Below are 22,840 nucleotides of genomic sequence, written 5' to 3' on the forward strand. Positions count from 1 at the left end.
AAAAAAAAAAAAAGTTTAAAAATAAATAAATAAATAATACATTTTATTACTTTTTCTTTAATTTAAACATTAATATTTAATGAAGGAAATATACTTCAAAAATTCAGTATTATCTTTGCAACACATGTTCTTGCAAATTTCATATAAAACTATATAGCAAGTGAAAAATGAGAATTCTCCTGACTTGAAGCTAAAAACATGCTAGTGAAATTTAGGCCACTTTAAGAGGCATTAAAAAAACATGCAAACATCCATTTTAGGACATACTACAAAAATAGAATACTATTTTTAAAAAGTAATAGTACCTTAGTATAGTAGTTTATAAGCTAATTGAAGAAGCTGAACTTGTTGGCAAGTAATCATTCAACAACTAGAGCAATATAAAAGAAATCATCTAAAATACTTGTTATAAAACAATGCTATTAACTAATCAGTGTAGACACAATAAAAAAAAAGCATAACACTTTCTAACATGTCTGCATTTAATCAGTTTATCCATAATTTTAACCTCAAAATTCCCAACTAGTTTTCTCAATTAGACACTTAGGATGTTTTGTGTGAAATATCTTTAGAAAATATTGCATATGTTCTGTAATGATCACAAAAACTCCTGGACTATACAAATGTACCTATCAGCTCCAAATCATTTCTTCTGTAAACTTATTCCTCATGAATTTTGACTTAGATTACAAAGGTGAAACAAGGCACGATATCTCATTGCTAGCTTATACATACAAGCTCAAATGGTTATTAACTGATTTGTCCATATATTATAAAAATAAAGTGACTTTTTTTTTTAATGTGACTTTTTAAAGCTACTTCACGCTAGGCAGAAAATCACCCATCATCCTAAACCCATAGTATAATTTTTTTTCAAGCTATAATAAGTGTTCTTTCTTACCACTCTCTTAAAAATTATCATTTTAATGTCCCTGTAACTTTCATATACTGATTATCCTATAGTTTGTCTTTTAACTCCATCACTTCACTGATTATTACTTTTGTCAAATTCTCCAATTAGTGATGTGCTGAAGCTAGCTTGAACATCTGATCTGATTATTAAATTTTCAGAAACTCTAAAAAGCTTGTTAAACTGTTGATACCTTTAAACCAATCATAGTGGGAATAGTTATACAACAGAAATATACAAAAGCTAAAAATTAGGAAATTTCCCCCCTCCCCCCATCGCTTCTCCCAAAGTCAGCTGTGAAGCATTCACCATCATACTACAGATGTTATTAAGCCTAGTGGACACTTTCCATCCCTCTCTCTCAGTATTCTGTCAGTCTTTCTACTTAGGTAGCATTTTCTCAATTGTTTTTGCTAGCTCCTCTACCTCAAATGATCTCCAAATTCAACTGCCTGCTGGATATCTGTACTTGATTGTTTAGACTTAACATATTTTAAAATTAAACTCGATTGCTTTCCTTCCCAATCAAACAAAAAACAAAACTGTTAGGTATTTTAGATAATTAGAAATGTAGCATTGTAGAAAGAATTCAGATTTGGTAATCAAATAGTTAAGAGTCCAAATCCTACTTCTTTTCTTCTTATGGGAATGATTCTTTATCAGTTCCAACAATTTCACTTACTAGTCAAATGGAAAAAAACATATATTTTGAATTTGCAGATGATTAAATGAATTAGTAATAAGAAAAGCACGTAGCACCAATTCCTGCAATATAGCACCTGCTATTTTGTTTTTATTAAAATCAATAGATTTTTAAATGAATAGACCACTAATTGGAAAAGAGGAAAATAGACAAAAGGTTAAAATGAAAAAAGGCTCCTGTGTTCTACAAAAAACTCAATCTACAGATCTAAGCACTAAAAAAATTAATTATATATCTTAACTGGTAGCATGGATTACTTAAAAGTATGTATGCCAAATTATTTAATTTCCATTAATTTATCTGAAAAAGCAATCACTGATGTGGAAGTAAATTAACTAAAATGCCAAACTTAACTTGAAGTTTATTATAGTAAAGTCTGGAAACACTTTCAATTATTAATAACATTAGTGAAATGATAACTAATTAATATACAGTCATTCAAAATTTCACTTATAGGAATATATAATTACATAGAAATATGGCTGTTTTGTTAAGATAAAAAGGGAGGTTATGTAACTGATTGCATAACCAAGAACAGAAACAGAACAGAACATGGCGATGGTATTATGAACCAATTTCTTTTATATTTGATTCTTAAATTTTAATACAAGGTTTAAGGATGCCAATCTACATGCAGTCAAAAGTCTATGTGTAACTTTTCACTCCTCCAAAAGTCTTATCAAAAACAAATGTTTAACATATACATTGGTATGTATTATCTGCAAATAATGACATTTTCACTTATTTTTCAACCAGGATTCCTTTTATTTCCTGTTGTCTGTTGCTCTAGCTAAAGTCTCTAATAGTTCGTAAAACAGAAGGGGTGATAGTGGGTATCCTTGTTTTGCTCCTGACCTCAATGTTAAGGTTTTTAAGAATTATAATAGCTTTAAGTTTGTGATAATTATCTTTATTATATTTAGGTAACTGAAGTCTATTCCCATCTTGTTCAGGATTTTTCTCATGAGTGGATTTTGAATTGTACCAAATGTTTTTCTACTACTACGGATATTATCATATGATTTTTACCTTTTGTTGGTGTAATGTATTATATTGATTGATTTATACATATTAAACTATTCTTGTATTGTTGGCATAAATCCCACTTGATTAGATGTATATTCTTTGTATATATTGTAATATATGTCTAGTTTTGAATTAGATATTCTAGTTATCTTTTGTAATTTTTTACATTAGTATTCAACAGGGATGTTGGTCTGTAATTTTCTTGTGCTATCTTTATGTGTATTTAAAATTTATAGGAAGCTAATTTTAACAAAATTTCTAAAAATTAACTTAATTTTTTACACTTATATTATCCCTGAATTCATATGTAATATCCTGTATGTAACTGTTAAAGTCAAACGACTGCTAAATTTACATTCATTAACAAGGTATATAACATGAAACATCGGAGGATTTTTTATTTCCCATCAGGTGTTTTTGTTAATATTTAAATTACCTGGCCTCATTGACTCAGAAAAGGAAAATACTGGGTACTGTACTATCAGAATGTTTATGAATGTAGGGAGTCCAATGTCATAACAATACAGACCAGAGTATTTCAAACTAAATTTAGAGAAGGAATACAGTTTTCATCATATTTCACAGTTCTGGTTTTACAATTGGCTGTTGACTGTTAGTTTTGTAAAATGTAGTACAAATTTTGAGGCAATACCAAAGTATTGAAAGAGTTTCTGAACATATGTTCTCAATTTCAGTACTTATTTGTGAGCAGATACTAGATAACACTGGCTTAGACTATTCACTGCTTAGGTAACAAATCCACAAAGTAGAAATGGAAACTAATTCAAGTTGAGCAAAGCACTATCTAGAAATTTGGGACAAATGTACACTTAAATAAATAGGTGATATAAAGAATCAGTTCTATAAGAAGAAAAAAGTCAAGGAGTAGAAGGTTATAGAAATGGCGATTATAGGACTGGATAAAAATAGAAAGTAACACGCAGTGGGTAAAGAGTCTACCTTCTGCTGTGTTGACAGCTTATGACTACTCACATAGCAACCATTCATCCCTGACTTCCAAATAGGCACTCCAGCATCAATTTCAATCAATCAGCTGCACAGGGAAATGAGGAGTTGTTTGATGCAATTAGATGCAAATACACACAATGATTCTTTTCTGAGGAAACACATCAGAAGTACAACTACCATAATACAAACATATTCTCTCTTTTCTTGACCTAGTTTTCTGCCTTTCAAATTAAGCTATTACCATTAAATCATATTTCCTTCCACAGTTCCTTTTTCTTCAGTCTTCAAATTTTCATGTGAATTATCCATCGATCATGCCAACATTTAAAGCTTTAGATGTTCATTGTAATACTATACATGAAAACAGTCAAGAGAATGTAAGAAACATCGACAAGCACAATAATTTTTCTTATATATATGTGTGTGTATATAAATATATATGTATATATATATATGTATGTATATACACCCGCACCAATTCATTCTCCAGCCCTTTGTGTTCACGTGTGTTGTTAATTTCTTCTGAGTGCTATCAACATCATCAAAGGAAGTATTTAGGGACAAAAGAGCTGTCATACTGACAGAACCAACTTCCAGTCAAAAAACATTTTAAAGCAATAAAATAGAAAACCAAGCAATATTTTTAAGTCGCCCCAATAAAAAGGTTTCTTAGTCATTTAAAACAGCTAGTTTTGTTTTGGCAAAATCAAGCAAAACTAACCTTTAAAACTGAGTATCAAACATTATTATAGATTGTAACAATACCATATCATGTTTGATTACTATATTCAAAATTGCTTGTGCTAATCCTTTGTTCTGTTCAATGCTGTTTACATTAAGCAGTTGACAACAAACTTTACACTAAGAAAATAAAGAATCCTTTTTTGTAAATATTCCTTGTTTCCCTTTAGCTTGTATTTTTTTCTGATTCACAAACTAGACAATAAACTTAACAGAGCTAGAGCTACAAAATCCATCTATTTCCCTAAATTTTTTGAAAGAGGCATTTTATATTCTGTTTCCCCATGACTTCATAGAACTGGTACAAATAAATATTACACACAATACTGCATTTATAGAATGATTAATTCCTCATGACACATGCAGTTGCAGCCTCACTCCAATATCAATCCTACTTTCTACCTTGAAAACAAAGAACAAACCACATAACTTTCATAACTAATAATAATAATAGCCCTTTCATGGCTTTGCACTGCCCTCTAAATAAAATAAAATCACCTGACGACAAAATCCTTTTGATCTGTTTCCAGTCTACCAAACCTCTGCCCTTCCACACCCACCTCTCCCATACACTCCTGGGCATACTCCTGGGCAAAGGGAACTGGTATTCTGATGCCTCCACATTCAAATACCCAGAGCTTTCTCTGCTGGAGATGACATTCCTTCCAGTATTCCTCCTCCTAAGACTTGTCCAAGTGCTATCTCCTCTAATAAGCCTCTGCTCTTAGCCAATCTTGGTTAACCTGACTTCTGAAAGAGTGCTTTTTAAAAAACAATAGAAGTTTTGCTTCTCACCAAAAAAATTTTGATTTTGCTTCTCACTGTCAAGAATGACAGTGAACTCTAATGTAAATTGGGGGATGATGGTGATTAGCATGAGCAAAAGAACATGGGATATTTTAGGATATTAGAAATATAATTCTTAAAGGAGAATTTATAAAAAATCACAGGTCATAATTCTTATGAAAACAAAGGATTTGGAATACTATTATAATGTATTTTTCTCTCATTATTCTAATAAGTAACAGTGATGTAAATATAATGCATTGTATTAAAACAGTACCCTATATTAATAGATGTTCTCATAAATTTCTTTCCCTCAAGAGGGGAATTGTCTACTCAACAGTGACATCCAGTTCTAAAGGTAGTAATCCATAATGTCACGCATCTTTATTAACTTTGATACTTCTTTTCATGTAAAATGATAATATTACTTAAATTTTGTGGTGTGTGTAACAGGCACACAAGCCACAGTAGTACTATTCTCAATCTCAACCTCATTATGATTTAAATGACAGCATAGGAGTTAACAGCAGATGTAGAAAAATTAAGGATAAAAGGAAATCTAAGGAGTTATAATTGGAATAGTTTAAATCAAAAGGATTTGAAGCAGCAGCAGAATTTCTTCAGCTGCCCTTGCAGAAGTAAACAAACATGCTGTAAACTGACTACTGTTGGGGTTATGCAATAAGGACCTTAAGGCTCTAGCAGCTGAGACCCAGGCAACATAGAAACAAAAAAGACCTGAACTTTCATCCTACATCCACGAAGAAATGGATTTTTGCTCACAGTCAGTGAACTTGTAAGAGGACTTCAAGTTTCTCAGGCAAGAAGATAGCCCCAACCAAATTCTTGAGTTCAGTATTGAGACCTTGAACAATCAAAAAAGATAAACTAATGCCTTTGTGGCAATATCGATGGAGCTGGAAGGGATCACACTTACTGAAATAAGCCAGAAAGGAAAAAAAAAAAAAAACTGGATGTTTTCACTCATTGCAGGAGTGTAAGAGATCAGGAAAAAAATAAGTAATTGTAATAAAATAAAAACTAAAATCAACAAACAACTATAAGCCAGAGACATTCTACGGTGAGCAGAGAAGGGAACAGCATCAAAATTGGGGTGGGAAGAGCACAGGTACGGTGGTGATGGGTCAACTGGTGGCAGAAAGTCCACGAGGATTACAACTCAGATAAAAACATGTACAAAATGAAGAATGATGCAAACAAATAAGAAAAATAAATAAATAACAGTCTGAAATGCTATAAGGTTAAAAAAAATCTTATGACTGATTAGCTAAATGGAATTATTCATATCTTCCTATATATCCCATATATATATATATATATATATATATAGCACATACCACAATTCTTTGAACATAGCACTCAATAAATTATTCATAAAGAAAAAAATACATATATATGAAAGAGAAAAATTAATTTAAATAATATTTTGGAATTATATTTTAAAAACTTACTATTTAGAAAATATTTACCTTATTCCATTTTAGAAAAATTACACATTTAACATACTTATTTCTCTTTTAAGTAGTTCTGTTAAAATATACATCACAAATATACCATATTGTATATTTACAAAATCACTCATTTAGTGACTAGTTTCATACAATATGTAATATGTTCAGAAAAATGAGAGCAATTTTGAAATAAGTTATGTAAGATTATACAATAATAAATTCTCCAACATAGCAGTCTAATTTTCATAGTTAATGCTGTCATCTAGTTAACTCTGGGGAATTTGGTGATATTATCTGCCATACAATTACAGAGTAAAATGGGCTGTCACTCAGGATTTGCAGAATTTAACAATAAAAACTGTCTTCTATGTATTTGTCAAGGAGGAAATTTATATTTAAATAAATTACAAAAATCCAGAAAAGAGTTTCATATTAAACACCTAGAAGAGAGTTTTATATAGTCAGTTATTTTTAAAACTGGTATAATTCCAAAAAAGTTCAATTTTTAAAAAAGAAATCCACTTTGTTAGCCTACCTTCCACAGTCAAAGTTCCCATTTTAGATTCCAAGAAATCAAATAATGTGCTTGGTGCCGATGGTCTTGCATTTCCCAATTCTTCTTCATCTTCAGATCTTATTCGACCCCTCCCTTTTCCTTTACCTGAAGTAAAGCAAGACATATATATTGCACATACAAAAACAAAATACAATTAGCAGTCATTTTTTAAATAGGATTTTGTATAAATTTCTTTTAATATTTTTCTTATATTCTACATCTTACATATTTTCACATTATTATATTAACTAAATGATATGCCTAGAAATTTCAATTTGTTCAGGTAAATTATCTTCCAAGGAAAAACAAGTCATTTTTGTAGCATTTTTCCTTAACCACTTATTTTTAAAATGAACACAGAATTAGAGCTTGAAACATCACGAAGTATATTTAAGGTAACATGTTATTCTAACAGATACAGATTTCAATCTACCTCCTTCCATGTCTCCTATCCTCATCCTATTCTTGCCATTGAGTCCAATTTGTGCTGCTGACCCCTGGAAACAGTCTAAACAGGGACTTCAGTCACCTTCACCTAGTACAAAGGCTTTGTGTCTGCTAGAGCATTAAATCTTGACTCCCCAGTTCCCCAAGTAGGGGGTTGGGGGCTATATTAACATGCCTATGTAAACTGTATGTGAACCTCTTCAATGTAAAGGTGTCATAATGAATTTCAGCAGACAATGAGTTAATCTAAGGAATAAATAAACTCTACCACCATTTGCCTTCTCCTCTTTCTGCAACATCTTGATCCTTGTTCCCAAAACCAGAATAAATCAACAGCAGCCCCCTTTGCCTGAAGCTAACAGAGTTGGTATTCAGTCCTAACACATAATGTACTTAGGACAGGGGAAAAAATCTATCTTTATGAATGTAATCAGGGTAGGAAGCAAAGAGGGGTGGCTTGTGCTAATGCCACCCTTTTCTGTAAGTCCAGTCTTTCTGAAAATTGTACTTGCTGGAATTTCACCAACCATCACCACTCTGGTTTTGAAGATACCTTTTACTCCTACTCTAATCTGTTCTGTCTAGGGGAGGTAAGGAAATCGGTTCAGTTTCTGAGTTTGTTATTTTGCTAGATGAGCTTTCCAGTTTTCTTCCCTGTGAAGGTTGTTTCAAACCATTTCATTCCTCTATTTCAATTTCAAAATAAAGGAAACTCATATTGAAAACAAAAATAAATAAAAATCATATATTTGATCTTGCAATGTTTAAATATTAACACTAGGCTAGTTGATCACTTCTACAGATGGCCCAATTGTAGAAATAATTAATAGAATTGAACAATTTATATTATCTTTCCACTATTACTCATAACAATATAAGCTATATAAGATTATTAGACCGATTTTATAACAAGATGAAGATGCCGAGACTCAGAATAACCAACCAAGTCTCCGTGGAACCAAAACTGTTGTGTTTCCACTTACTACAATGGCAAATGAAATCACAGCCTTCAAAGCAATAAATCCAATTGTTCAATAACAGACATTCCTTTGAATAGAAACAATACTACCTGACACACTGCTTAATGAATTATACCTCTCAGTGGTGGACCTGTAACAGGTTTTTGTTTATTGCTGTTAAGTAGTACATTCAAAGCAGCTTCTAAGTTGTTGCCATTGTCCATAAGAGCTTGCCTCGATGCTTCTTTACTGAAGCCCATTTCAGTTATGTGTTTCAGAGCCTTTTCATCAACCTGTAAGGGAAGGAGATAAAAGCAATGCTGGCCAGTAAAACAAGATACAAGTTTTTAACTATATATATATTAAATAACAATAGCATGTCATGCTTGTGGAAAAAAATTCATACTAACACCATATTTACTTGCTGATTTTTTTTAAAGAGTTATTTATTTATGCATACAGAACTGGAGTACAGGCCAGAGGTGCAGGGGTGGTGAGAAGATTCACCAGAGTAGGGAGCAGAACAGGTCAACTGACGAAGTACACTGCTGAGGGGAGCAGCGGGCAGGTCAGGAGAGGTCTACTGCATCATATGGATCACCTCCAGGGCAAGGATCCAACTCATGCTGAAGTGGCTTAAGCTTCTTAGTGCTGTGCTTTAATCCACTGTGCCACTAGGGAGGGCCCCTACTTACTGATTTTTTAGTATCAAAAGTCAAGGAAGACTCTATATGTTGTGAAGGGCTGTGCCTTGATCACTCACTGGCTTATTAAATATCATTACAAACACAAAATTTTAAACAGGATATTTTTATAATATGTCAGAATAAAGCTTTTTAATTGCACAGCGAAAACTATCTAGTGATACATTTTTATGGTTGATAGTTCTTCACACAAGACAGAAAATGTTATTTTATATAGCACCTCTCCCAAAAGTGCAAAACATAAAATTGACAAAACAGTAGCATCTCAATGGCTCTACTTTATTCAAGGCTCTAGTGTTTTCAGTATTCTTCTCTATATTCACCAGCAGTATTCCCTGTAATGTTTTGACAGCCTGTAACCCAAATAGGAAAATTCACTTTACAATGCCAGAAACCAAAATTTCTTTCATAAACCTAGATGTGAGAATTTAAGAACTATTTAAGTAACATAAACACATCCCATGAAGAAATTCCTTGAACCATTGCCACTCAGAGACTATCTTACTAACATTTGTACTCTAAGGATTAGCATGAATAGGCTTTATGAAAATATATATATGACATTCATGCTGGTAGACACTCTAATACTGTATAGAAATTGATAAAACATGACACATTTTCCCAAATCCTAAATGTATCCTACTAAACAAAAAATACTTTATAAAACACCCTAGCTATTATTAATGGATCAGAGTTGACATGAATGAGAAAATCCCCACCCCTGCTATAAATATGCTAAAGTAAACATAATAAGGATAGAACATCAAAACTATATAATATAGTTTTATATTATAGTTTATAATATAAACTAATATAGTTTTGTATTATAGTTTAATATAATACAGTTTTATAAAAGGATATATCCTTTTTCAAAAACTAATCTGAGATTAGAAAATAATCAAACCTTTCAAAACCTTTCCCTATCTCAGTCATTTTTCAAATAAATATATAATTAAGACTACTTTCCCAAGCATAAAATGTTACCAAACCTATTTTAATGATCAATTTTTTTAAAGATTTATTTAGTCATACAGAACTGGAGTATAGGCCAGAGATGCAGAGGGTGAGAGGATTCACCAGGGACAGAGTGGGGAGCAGCACAGGCAGATGGACGAAGTACACTGCTGAGGGGAGCAGCAGGCGGCTCAGGAGAGGTCTGCCACACCATGTGGATCTCCTCCGTGGCAGGCGGGGATCGAACTCATGCGGAGGTGGCTTAAGCTTCTTAGTGCAGTGCTTTAACCCACTGCGCCACCAGGGAGGGCCTTAATTATCAATTTTTAATGAAAACTTAATTTTAGACACTATACTTGCATATTAAGACAACTTTAAATCCCTTGTTATATAAGTCTAATGTCAGTGTATTTCTGGACTTCTTCAGGAATAGCTTTCTTTCAATTTCTTATCCAAATGCCATTGAATGAGTCTTATTTTCCTGCTTTTCTGGTATTTTTCATATTTTTTGTTGTTGAGAATTAGACATTCTGAATAGTGCAATGATGGCACTTTGAAATTCTAATTTTCCCTCTTCTTTCAGATTGCTGCTATTACCTGATGGTTACAGTTTTAAAGTTTAGTGACTTTCCAAACATTCTTTTCTTTTTTTTTTAATTTATTTATGCATACAAGAATTGGGGTACCAGCCAGAAGTGTGGGGGGGAGGGGAGCAGGGGAGAAGTAAAAGGATTTATCAGAGACACAGTGGGGAGCAGTACAGGAAGGTGTACTGAAATATACTGCTGGGAGGAGTAATGGGTGGGACAGTAGAGGTCTGCTGTGTTTATGGGTCAGCTTCCTGGCTGGTCAGGGATCAAACTCATGCTGCAATGACTGGCAATATCTTGATACGGCTGTCGTTAACCCCAGCACGACCATGGAGGCCCACTTTCCAACATTCTTTACGAGGATTATAAAATATGTAGTATGTGATCACAGGAGTCTCTGTACCATGATATCTGTGGACAGCCAATGACCAGTACTTTCTTATCACTCCCTACTGTTTATGCTGAGAGTGTCTGCCTAGGGTACAGGCTGCAAAATAACTGATTCAGACAGTGCTTGATATGCACAATAATTGCTTTGGTGGAGGGGTAAATTCCTAAAGTTTTCTACTTTAGCATCATTCTAATATATTTTTAATCTTTACAACAACTCTTTCAAATTGCTAGTGTCTGATGTTCTCTGGCAATACCTGCGTTTTTCATCTCCCTGTATCTACTCTAATCTGAAAACTGATTATTTTTTTTAAATTAGTCATATTCAATTAAAAGCCAGCTTTGTCCAAGATTATGAAGTCATTCTCTTAGTCAGTGATTCATTTCAGAGAGGACATGTGACTTGGTTCTGATAAATGAAATAAGAAGGAATCTAATGGAGATTTCAGAAAATACTATGTTATCTGACATATGTCCCCCTTCTCTTCCTGTTTTTGAACTTTCTACATAAAAACTTAACTTTTGATGAATCTTTTAACCTTGAGAAGAAAACCAAAAAATTATCAGAGCATTAACATACTGGCGATTTTATCAACCTTTGTAGTTATCCACCCCTATACAACTTATTTGAGAAGATAAATTCGAATTATTTAAGCTAGTCAAACTATTTTATACAAAGTCATGCAAATTTATTCACTCTCTAAGGCAAAGAAAAATGAATTCTTATCAATTCTCTTATACCTGGAAGTAATGTAGGATACCAGAAATATATTTGATTCCTCCATTTATATTAAAGTGTAGGTATATTTAATAACCCAGTCAATAATATAGATGTGGTTGTTTCAGTACATATTTCCCAAGAACAAAACAAAATCACTTAGATAAGATTTGATAAAAGATATAAGGAAGGATGGAAAAGGTTAATTAGTTTTTTTATGCATCAGCTTCATTTAGGATATAATTTCCACTGAGGACTTTCATTTGATAATTTTTGATCAATCCAGTTAATAAAAATCATGCATTGAAAATGAACTAAATGGAAGTTTTAAATATTTTCCAAATAACTCAAATTTCAAATGAATTAATTTTAATTTTTTTTAAAGATTTATTTATTTATGCATACAGAGCTGTGGTAACAGCCAGAGGTGCAGGGGCAATGTGAAGATTTACCAGAGACAGATAGGCAAATCGACGAAGTACATTGCTGAGGGAAGCAGTGGGCACATTAGGAGAGGTCTGCCACGCCATGTGGGTCATCTCCAGGGTGGGGATCCAACTCATGCTGAAGAGGCATTAGCTGTGCTTTTACCTGCTGTGCCACCAGGGCGGGGCCCGATTTTAATTTTTAATGAAAAATTTCTTATAGATGTAACATGTACCTATCGTACACTAAACAAAGCCAGTGTTGATTGTGAAAAAGAATTTAAAAATCATTAAAACTATTAAAGGAAGAAGAAATTAACATTGTGGTCAATTCTTTGGCCTCACCAGTTCTCTGTAGACACCTTCATGCTTCCCTTCTGATTTGGTTGTTTTTTCTTTCTGTAAAATTTCCCTATTTCGGTTACCAGCAGAATTCATGTTGAGATTACTTCTAACACCACCACCACCACCTCCAAATGTCTTCGTCTTTAAATAAAAGAATGATAAAAGAGTAAATAAAATATTAAAATATTTTTAAAAAATTGATTTTTATTAGGGATAATGATCAATATTTTAAGGGATGTTTTAAATGATTTTAGTAAGATAATAACCTAAATGTAAATTAGTGAAATATTGGGAAACTAATCAGCTTAATGAAAATACAAAAAAAGCAAATCTGAAAGAAAAATTAAATTGGATGACCAATAATGGACAATGTGTTAAAATATCTGTTAGAAAATTGATCATACCACAAAATTTAGATTTGATTCAAATCAAAATTAATATCACATTTTTAAATTGGAAAAATTCATTATACAATTCATTCTATATTAGTTTATATATTTTCTGCAAAACTATACAAAAAGTTCAATAAATGACAAAATGAGGTACAAGGTAATATGACATCAAAGCAAAAGATATGGAAATTTTATCTATCAGCAAATCCAAAATTGCTATAATGAAGATAATCAGACATGGAAGAAAATGTAGGAAAGCAAGTCAAATAGCTACAAAAGAATTCAGGAAAGTAAATAAAATAACCAGAAATTGAAATTATAAATAAGGAAATAACAGAGACTTGGGATGCAAAAAGTTCAATAGTTCAGTTAAAAATGCTAGGAAAAAACCATGGAAGCAGAATAGAGCAAATGGAAGATGAAGTAAGTGACCTCGGAGATGGTAATTCACAGAGAATCCAGGTGGGAGAAGAGAAGCAATGCAAAAAAAATGAAATACATTGAGAATTAGTTAACTTCATCAGGAAAAGAAAAATAAAAGGAGCTATTCCAAAACTAGAAGAAGGGAGGGAACAGGGAATTCATTTAAAGAAATAATAAAGAACGAGTTCCCAAAGAACAAAATCTACAAGTCCCTAAAGCTTAAAGAACATCTTATCATCTAAATGACTTTTTAACCTTTAAAGCAAGACATGTAGTCATGAAACATTGAGAGTTCAATATTAAAGAAAGATTATTGAAGGTGGCCAGAGGGAAAACAAAAACAGATAACCTATAAAAGTACTCCAGTAAGGTTTACATCTAACTTCTCTGAAGAAATCAGTAAAGAATAGAATGCATATTCAAAGCACTTAAAGAAAAAATTGCCAGCCAAGAAAAGTATAGCCTGTAAGACTCTTCACAGATGGAGAGATAAAGGCCTTCCTATATAAACAGAAGCTGAAGGAGCTTGCAAACATTAGCGCTCCCTTAACAAGATGTTGAAAGGTGCTCCTATATCTAAATTGAAGAGAAGAAAATTCACAATAAAATTAACAAGGAAATAAATAGAACCGTAAAACTGAGGATAAAATGTCAGTAAAGACCTTCATACATCAATACTCATTTCTAATGTAACTGGACTGAACTACCACTCAGTGATCCAACCACCCATTCTGGGTCTTTGATTGGTAGTTCAGTCCAGTTACATTAGGAGGAGGTCTATGAGTGTTTTTAGAGTGGGTACGACGTAGTAACAAATATCTGAAGGGTTAGGATCCTATATATCTAAATCATATACAGTGCTGCAAGCCAAAGTTAGCTCTGCAAAATTAACTAATTTTGAAATGCAGATCAACTCTGATACTGTTATAACTAAAAGGCTTCTCATAATGTCTCTAAAATGGATTATAGTGTGCTACATATCAATTATCTTATTTGATCACAACATTGAACTGACCTCTATTATAACTCTTGACTTTATGTTTTAGAATAAGTCTTCTTGTTCTTTCAGTTACTGATCATCTTGCTATTACTGAATATATAATCCTGCTCTAAAATCTATGTAATCTTCTCTTTGGGAAACTCCTTACAGGTTATCAAGTAGCTAATTCTCTTACCTTCATCAGATTTTAGCTCATCTAATGAAATTACTATACTGAAAAATGATATATGCCATCTACTTAGTATGTTTGTATTATTTACTGTCTTCACTAGAATATAAAACTTCACAAAATTTCAAAACACCCTCAATTTCTCATCATTGTCTTTTAATTGCAACCTTCATCCCTTCACCCAACCTCTCATACCACTCTACTCTTTCTTTTTGGCACAGGTACTTGCCAACTTCTAACCTACCATATATATTATATACTCTTATATTAATAGACTGTTACCTTTACTAAAATAGTAACAGGATAAAAGCAGGCATCTTTATTTTACTCACTGATTGAAGCATTTAAAGCACTTCCTAACATATAGTAGGTTCTAAAAAAGTATTTTTTGAGTGAAAGAATAAAGGAAAAAAAGGAATGAAAGTTATCATTCATTTGCAGTAGATTGATTCCACCAAATGCACATTAAGTGTTTAAATGGATGATCATAAAACATCTTCTGAAAACAATTACTAACTCATGTGATTGTGCTATTAAGACATTCAGTGGAAATATAAATATGTGTGTATACATATATACATAGAAGAAATACACATATAATCTTGCTGTAATACACATAGGTTTAGTCTTATACTTGTTACTGGGAAATACTGGGAAAGTTGATTTATATTTGAACTTCCATCAATTCCCTTTTAGGAAGAAAATTTGAGGCAAGTACAAATCAAAAGAACAACTTTCCTACAATCATAAAGAAATTAATATCCATTTCTGAAATTCCATAATTTTAATAGCTTCTTGGGGAAGAAGAAATAGATTTCATGTAAACTAGGTAAAAATGCATTAATTTCAGAAATGTTAAAGATTATTTTTTAAGGTGATTATATTAGAGGAAATGTTAAAAAGTTTCCTGGCTGTATATATTAAGAGTCTTAGCAAAGAAATATGTCCTGTACCACACAGTACTTAAAAATATCAATTTTAATTCTCACAGTAAACAAGTAGGGATCATTATCTCCATCTCATAAAGAAAGAAAAACAGGGGAAAAAAGTGCACCTTACATTAGGCTGAAGGATACAGGAAAAACTACCAAAATTCAAGAAGTCTCCTCCTAAAACTTCAGTTTCCAACAGTAAAGTTGTTGTTATTTAAGAATCACTGCTGATTTTGAATAAAAGAAACTATTTCAGTTTCACTGGTTAAAAAACGTTTCTGTGCAACTGTTTTATAAACTAAAATTTCTTATCAAAGTGTACAAATCAATAAGGAACACACATTTCAAACAAGAAATTAAATAAAAAATCACGTGTCTATTAATTTAATGGTTTATGCCTATATGTTTGTGTGTGTATATAAGTACACATATAATCCAAAAAGAAAAGCTATTATTTTGCTATCTATAAAACAGATTTAAGATGAAAACAAAAAGTGTTAATTAATCTTGAGTCACTGATTTACCCTCTGACTTTTACTAGCACTTGATACTACTAATATTAAAGAGAAAATTATCCTCAAGATGTGGCCACAAGTCTAAGTCATAATAAGAAAACTGTGCAATAAAATGGGTTGTGTTCATTTAGACTGTTAAGAAGAAAAAAGAGAAAAGGTTGGTTTGGAGTAACTTAATGAAAGTGTCACAGAAGTTTGGAAACAGGACATGAGCAAAATAAGTAACCTTAACACTCCATAAAAAACCAAGGCGTTTTCTACTGATGAGACAAGCACTGTCAAACATTTACTCAAGTAGTTACGTTAAAAGAAAAGATAAGTATGGTTTGATTAATGTAAACAGAACATGACAAAAAGGGAAGTTTAAGATTTAGTTTCTTACTTCTTTGCTCTTGGCAACTTCTGCAATAGCAGCAGTCCTTTGTTTTTCAAATTCATCATTATCATTTGTAGGTTTGACAGGCATTGTAACTTGCAAAGTCTTTCTCCGATCAAGTTCTCTGCTGTCCACTTGGACATGAGATACACACTTCTGGTAATTTAAAATAATAATTTTTTAAAATTTCTTTAGTAGTTCCAAAGGAGATTAAAACTTCTCATTACAAAGTAATAGTTTAAAAAAAAAAAAAAGTATCACAACAGTTGAGGTCCATAAAAAGAACATTATCTCCCATCTATATAAAGATAAAGGTAGGAACCTGATTTACTGCTAAATAAACATAATTAGTAAAATAAAAAGTTACACAAAAATACTGTCATCTAAATCAGAGCACATATTTAAAAGAAACTGAATCAAGAGGCCTAAGTTCCATTTTAGAGTGCAGACTTTAAATAATTTTAAATCTTAAACAAGTTATAATATTATGTAAAAGGTAGATTACATTTTTTAATTAGGAGCTTAATTTTCACATTATATCACAATATTCACATGACAGTTTAGTAATAGTTACTTTAACACATAAATAAATGTTTCTGAACTGTTGAACTGAAAGTTAAAAGCATATCTTCTTCCTTAATCAGGCAGCGAAGCTTATTTTTATTCTTTTAACATAAAGGAAGCCATCAGTGTCAAAAACTAATCCCTGAATTCTGTTTTCCCTTCTAATCCTAGCAGTAAACTTCCCAAAATGACCCTCTCAGCTCACTTAAAAAAAAAAAAAAGACTCTCAAACAAATGTCTTCTATAAAGATTAGTAACAACATAAATATACGCGGTTGATACCAATACAACGGCCAGCATTATCTCATGTATATATATCCTAACCTAAAAGATGTTGGATTAGATTTTTTTTAAGAATGTACTTAGGAAAAAATATTACTGAAACTGTAACTTTCAATATTGTTCCTAATACAAAAGAAGCTATATAACACTTGAAACATTTTTCTTTTTTTTGGGAAATTCTTAAAAGCAATCAGCCTGAGTAATTTATGAAAGAAATATCATCAAAATGTTTATGGTAAAGCAACTTTTTATATTTATTATTTTCACATACAGAATTTTTTCCACTGTTTTCATTATGGAGATTTTATTGCACTGGTAGACACAATAAGAGTATCAATATGAATCATAACACAGGACATCATGCCACCTTTTATTTTTATTATCCCTTGTTACAAAGCAAAATAAAAATCAACACATTTTTAAAGATAGCCAAGACCCAAGAATGGCTTTAATGTAACTGAAAAGACTATACAAAAAAAGGTTTTGAAGAGGATGATAAACAATAGATCCTACCCACTTATCAACTAGATCTGTTTTCATTCCCCCCAAAAAGTTATGGTCATACAGGTCTTTGTTTCCTACCCTATAATGTCTCCGACTCATCTTTATTCTGAGAGAGAACTCTCAAAGAAAACTAAAGACCAAAACTAAGACAACTTATCAATAGCTAAATTTAGTGGCATCATAGGGTACAGGGCAAGCTGCTACAGGTATCACTGACAGACTTGTAAGGAATAAAGCAGAGAAGGTCTAAATTAATTTTATGACCATAACCAGGAATAAACAAAATATTGGCCCGCTACAGAACTACCGAAAGGCAACATTTTGCAGCAGCAGGAGGGAAATTGAAAAATAGAAAATATACAGAAAACTGTTACCTTATGTGAGAGAAGGATTGAAGGAGGGCTGCCATAGATAAAAAGGAAAATACCAATTGTAACTAAAAGGAAATCTCTCAGATCAGTTGGATCATGATAGAAGATTATAAACTTGGAAGGATCAGCTGTGACAGCAGAACTTCCAATCGCACAGTAATGCCCTTACTTGTCTCTGGTGTTTTCACCTTTATATCTCATCTTTTTGTTGACATTTTATCTTCTGTTGTTTTATAAACAAAGTGACAAATTATAACATAATTTTGTCTTCTTGTTTTTAGAATTTCTCAAAAAAATAAAATGACACTAATACTATCTTCATTATGTTGTTTTCAGGTATACCTCTTAATTGTTTCAATTTTTATTTAGATAATAACTCTTGAGAAAATAATCTATACTTCCAACTTAATTATTATAAAAAATAATTTTTATAATCCTGTATTTAATATATTTCTATATAATTCTTATGAACTCTGAATAAATACTACGGCACAAAACTAAACAGAAGTTGAATACAAACAAAATTCATCTGTCGATATTAAAGTCATTACCTGTCCAAAAGGCACAAAAGGAGGTGGTCCACCCTCAGTTCCAATATTGCTTCTACTATGCTTTGACAAGCTCTGCAAGAAAAATGAGTCATAAAACAAATTATAAATTAAAAATATATTTACAACATTTATAATGTACTGAAAATTCACTTATTTTAGTACACTATTATAAGAAGCTAGAAAAAAATTCTTCTATAAATCACTTCAGACTATGTAAGAAATTTTATTCCTAGTCTCAAAAATTAGGCAAATAAATGTCCTCTAATCTCCTTTTAACAAAATGCACATTCACTTAGAGTTTACAAAAGAATTTGTCACGATTCTCCCATGAGATTTTTGTAGTTTTCTACAAAAACTAAACATAGAACCTCTCAATTATAATCTATCTTGAGCTATGTTTAAGAGAACTTAAAGCAGTAACTTGAACACATGTTTTTAGATTCATTTTCATAAAAACAATATTCACAATAGCCAAAAGATGAAAACAACCTTAAATAGTTATCAATGGATGAACAAAGTATGGTGTGATTATACACACATATATTTAACAAAAACTCTTTACATTAGATGTAATATATACATACATATTCAATGAAATAATACTCAGCTTTAAAAAAGTTAGGAAATTTGATACATACTGCAACATGAAAACATGGATCAAACAAACACATTAAATTAAGTGAAATAAGGAAGACACAACTGGACAAATATTGTATGAATCCACTTACATGAGATATTTAAGAGTAGTCAAATTCATACAGACAGAATGTGGAATAGTGTTCAGCACAGTATGTGCTGGAAGTAGGGAAGGGAAGGGAAGAATAAGAATATTGTTTATTGGGTACAGTTTGGCAAAACAAAAATTTGCGATGGCTGTGGTTCAACATGAATGTACCTAATTTTACAATATTTTATACTTCAAAATGGTTATTGTTAACTTTTATGTTACATATACTCTACTGACAAAAAAAAAACCCACATGGGGGAAGATTGGTCAGGCAGGCCTGAAATGTTACAGAACTATATTACTTTGCAAATTGCATTTACTATAGAACTCTTGAAAACTTGTCTTTGTTAAAAATACAAAACACTTAAGATGTGAATTTTTGGGTTTTTTTTCACTTGTTTAAAATCGAATGATTATAGATGCAACGCTTTACATGTTGTAAAAGATACCCAATATGTCTTTCAGCATATTGATTTTATAAGAATGATTAAGGCAATCTTGCTTCAAAGTAACTCTGCTTTATGATTTTCTATGTGTACATTTGATTTCTATATGTACTACTTGCCAGATGCTTGAGTAACTAAATCATCCATCATTTCTTCATTGCTATGATTACTATATCAAAAATTATAAAAACAAAAGAGAACTATAATCATATTCAGATGTTTTAAAATTGTTTAACTGTACATTTTTATTGTCTCCCAAATAAAAAATACTTATATACTTAACAAAGTATAAAGACATGAAATAAAATATTACAAAGAAAACTGTTAACTACCACTAGTGTGTAAGTTCCTGGAAATGTTTACTTATTTTACAATTAGTAAAGTAATTCTGAACAGGTTGGTAAAACTAAGGTGTTAATCAGACTCGATAACATGTTACATAATTTAAAAAATACCGTATGTTAACTTGAAGGAAAAAGGATTTACCTTGGAAACTGAGTCATAAATTTGGCTATTCATGTAAAAATTTCAAGCCACTCAAAGTTTATCTCTTAAATTTAAGTCTCTGATCCAGCTGTAATTAATTTTTGTGAGATAAGGGTCCATCTTCATTCTTTTGTTGAATATCCAGTTTTTCTGAAATCCAATTTTGAAAAGATTCTCCTTTCCAAAATGAATGGTCTTGTCATCATGTCAAAAATCATTTGACCTTATATGTAAGATTTTATTTCTGAATTCCCTATACTATTGGTTTGCATCTCTCTCTTTATGCTCAAGCCACATTGTCTTTATTAATGTAATTTTGTAGTAAGTTTTAAAATCAAAAAGTGTGAGGCCTTTTTTCAGGATTGTTTTTGACTATCCAGAGTCCCTTGCGGTTCCAGATGAATTTTAGGATGAATCTGTCTATTTCTGAAAAAACATTTTGGGATTTGATAGGGATTGCACTGACTTTGTAGACTACTTAGTAGTATTGACATATTAACAATATCAAATTTTCCAAACCATGATCCTAGGTTGGGTGTTCATTTATTGATATCTTTTTTAATTTCTTCTAGAAATCTGAATTAGTTGCGTTAGTATAATTTTCTTTTTTTAGTGGTTTTTGATACAGTGGTGTGACTTCTGGTTTTTTTAAATATTTGTTTATTTGCACATACAACAACTGGGGTACAGGCCAGAGATGGGGAGCAGAGAGGTAAGAGGATTCACCAAAGACAGAATGAGGAACAGAACAACTGGATTGACTGAAATAGCTGAAGGGAGCAGCGGGTAGGTCAGTAGAAGTCTGCCACACCATGTGGATCACCTCCCTGGCCAGGAATCAAACTCCTGCTGCAGTGGCTGCAGAGAGCTTCATAGAGCTATGCTTTAACCCTTGTTGCCATTAGGGAGGGCCTGCTTTAGTAACATTTTCAACTAAACAATGCAGTAAGGAACATAAATTTGTATTACTGAGCATAGCAACCTATAATACAATATAGCACACTAGGACTATAAGAATGAGTACTAAATAATAAGAAATATCTTTAAATCTCCTTATGTATTTCCTCTCAAACAGTTGGGATCTAAGAAAATAGAAAAGGAGAGTTCATCATAAAATATCAACAGTATTAACATATTACTATGTCCACTGACTCAGACAATAGACAAGATTTAAGAGTGGCATAAAAACATCATTTTAGCTCAAAGAATAGCGAGCTTTCTATACTTTGTAACTCATTTCACAATTATTGATTATGGTGTTCATTATATGTAATACTCAGAGCTACTAGTTTGAATATATAAAGGCTCAGATCCACTACCTATTAATATCTAATTAAATTAAGTAAGTTATTTAAACATTCATAAATGTATTTTCTGATCTATATGGGCATAATATCTCCTACTTAACACTCAAGAGAAAATTATATGATTGACAGTTGTTAAGAACCCAGTATAAAAATCTACATACTGGCTTTAAAATAGGGAAATTATTTCTTGTTCAAAAGTATAACTGAAGAAAGCAAAGAGAATCAAAGAAAGAAACAGTCCTATTTAGCTAGAATAAAATCTATGTGAAATCATTTAGAAAGTTAAAAAGATATACCGGATCTAGGTTGAGATTATAAACAGCCCTGAAACCCAACTAAAGGCATTTGAAATAAAACATGGTATGAACTGCCCTGAGCTATGAAGAAAGATAATCAGACTAAAGTACATAAAGTAATTAGATATGGATAAAGGATATGTGGAGGCACCATTTAAAAGCCTATGCAGTAGTCCAGGCAATAGATGCTGAAGACTGAATATATAGTAACAGCATTGGAATCAGAGGGTTATGAGATATGATTTTATGATTTTAGTGGCTCAACAAAGTCTGTTGACAGAAGCAAAATGGAGGAATGATTAGTAAATAACTAGATGGATGGAAATATAATTGTGATAAAAGTAAACAACACCAACTATATGAGTGGGAAGAAAAATACAAAAGAACCTTTCTTTATAGAGAAATTCCAACTTGGTTTCACTTACATGTATGTGTATGTGCAGGTGAGACAAATATAAGTACATCACATTCTTCTATATGAGTGCTCCCCACTCTGTCTCTGGTGAATCTTTTCAATCCTTGCACTTCTGGCCTCTACCCCAGATCTTATATGCATAAGTAAATAAATCTTTAAAATAATAAAGTATGTAATGAAATGTAAAAAAAAAAAACACTGAAAAATGTTACCAACTTGAAAGGGAAAATGTGATTATACAAAGGTAGTTTCTACAAAGATCAGAGTTTTCCATTTTATTCAACTCTGACACAAAGGATTAATTTTACAATTCATTATGTGATCTTAAAATAGGGAATGCAATAAAAAAAAATAGAGTGTAGTGTTTTAGAAGTTCAAGCCATTCTTCT

The 22,840-nt window shown here is 31.6% G+C and overlaps 1 protein-coding gene across 4 annotated transcripts in view; it reads right to left on the reverse strand.

Moving 5' to 3' along the window:
* Positions 1 to 22,840, reverse strand: part of TDRD3 (tudor domain containing 3) — a 115,133-nt gene that overhangs the window by 43,251 nt on the left and 49,042 nt on the right. For all 4 annotated transcript variants that reach the window (XM_004680108.2, XM_012723278.1, XM_012723277.1 and 1 more), the window contains exons 6-10: positions 18,775 to 18,846; positions 16,509 to 16,658; positions 12,696 to 12,836; positions 8,706 to 8,862; positions 7,143 to 7,268 (exon numbers count right to left, since the gene is read on the reverse strand). In XM_004680108.2, coding sequence (XP_004680165.1) covers positions 7,143 to 7,268; positions 8,706 to 8,862; positions 12,696 to 12,836; positions 16,509 to 16,658; positions 18,775 to 18,846 — 646 coding nt within the window. The remainder of the gene's footprint in view (positions 1 to 7,142; positions 7,269 to 8,705; positions 8,863 to 12,695; positions 12,837 to 16,508; positions 16,659 to 18,774; positions 18,847 to 22,840) is intronic.

Source organism: Condylura cristata, unplaced genomic scaffold (assembly GCF_000260355.1).
Source record: "Condylura cristata isolate star-nosed mole 26May11 unplaced genomic scaffold, ConCri1.0 scaffold00010, whole genome shotgun sequence".
In the NCBI taxonomy this organism is placed as follows: Eukaryota; Metazoa; Chordata; class Mammalia; order Eulipotyphla; family Talpidae; genus Condylura; species Condylura cristata.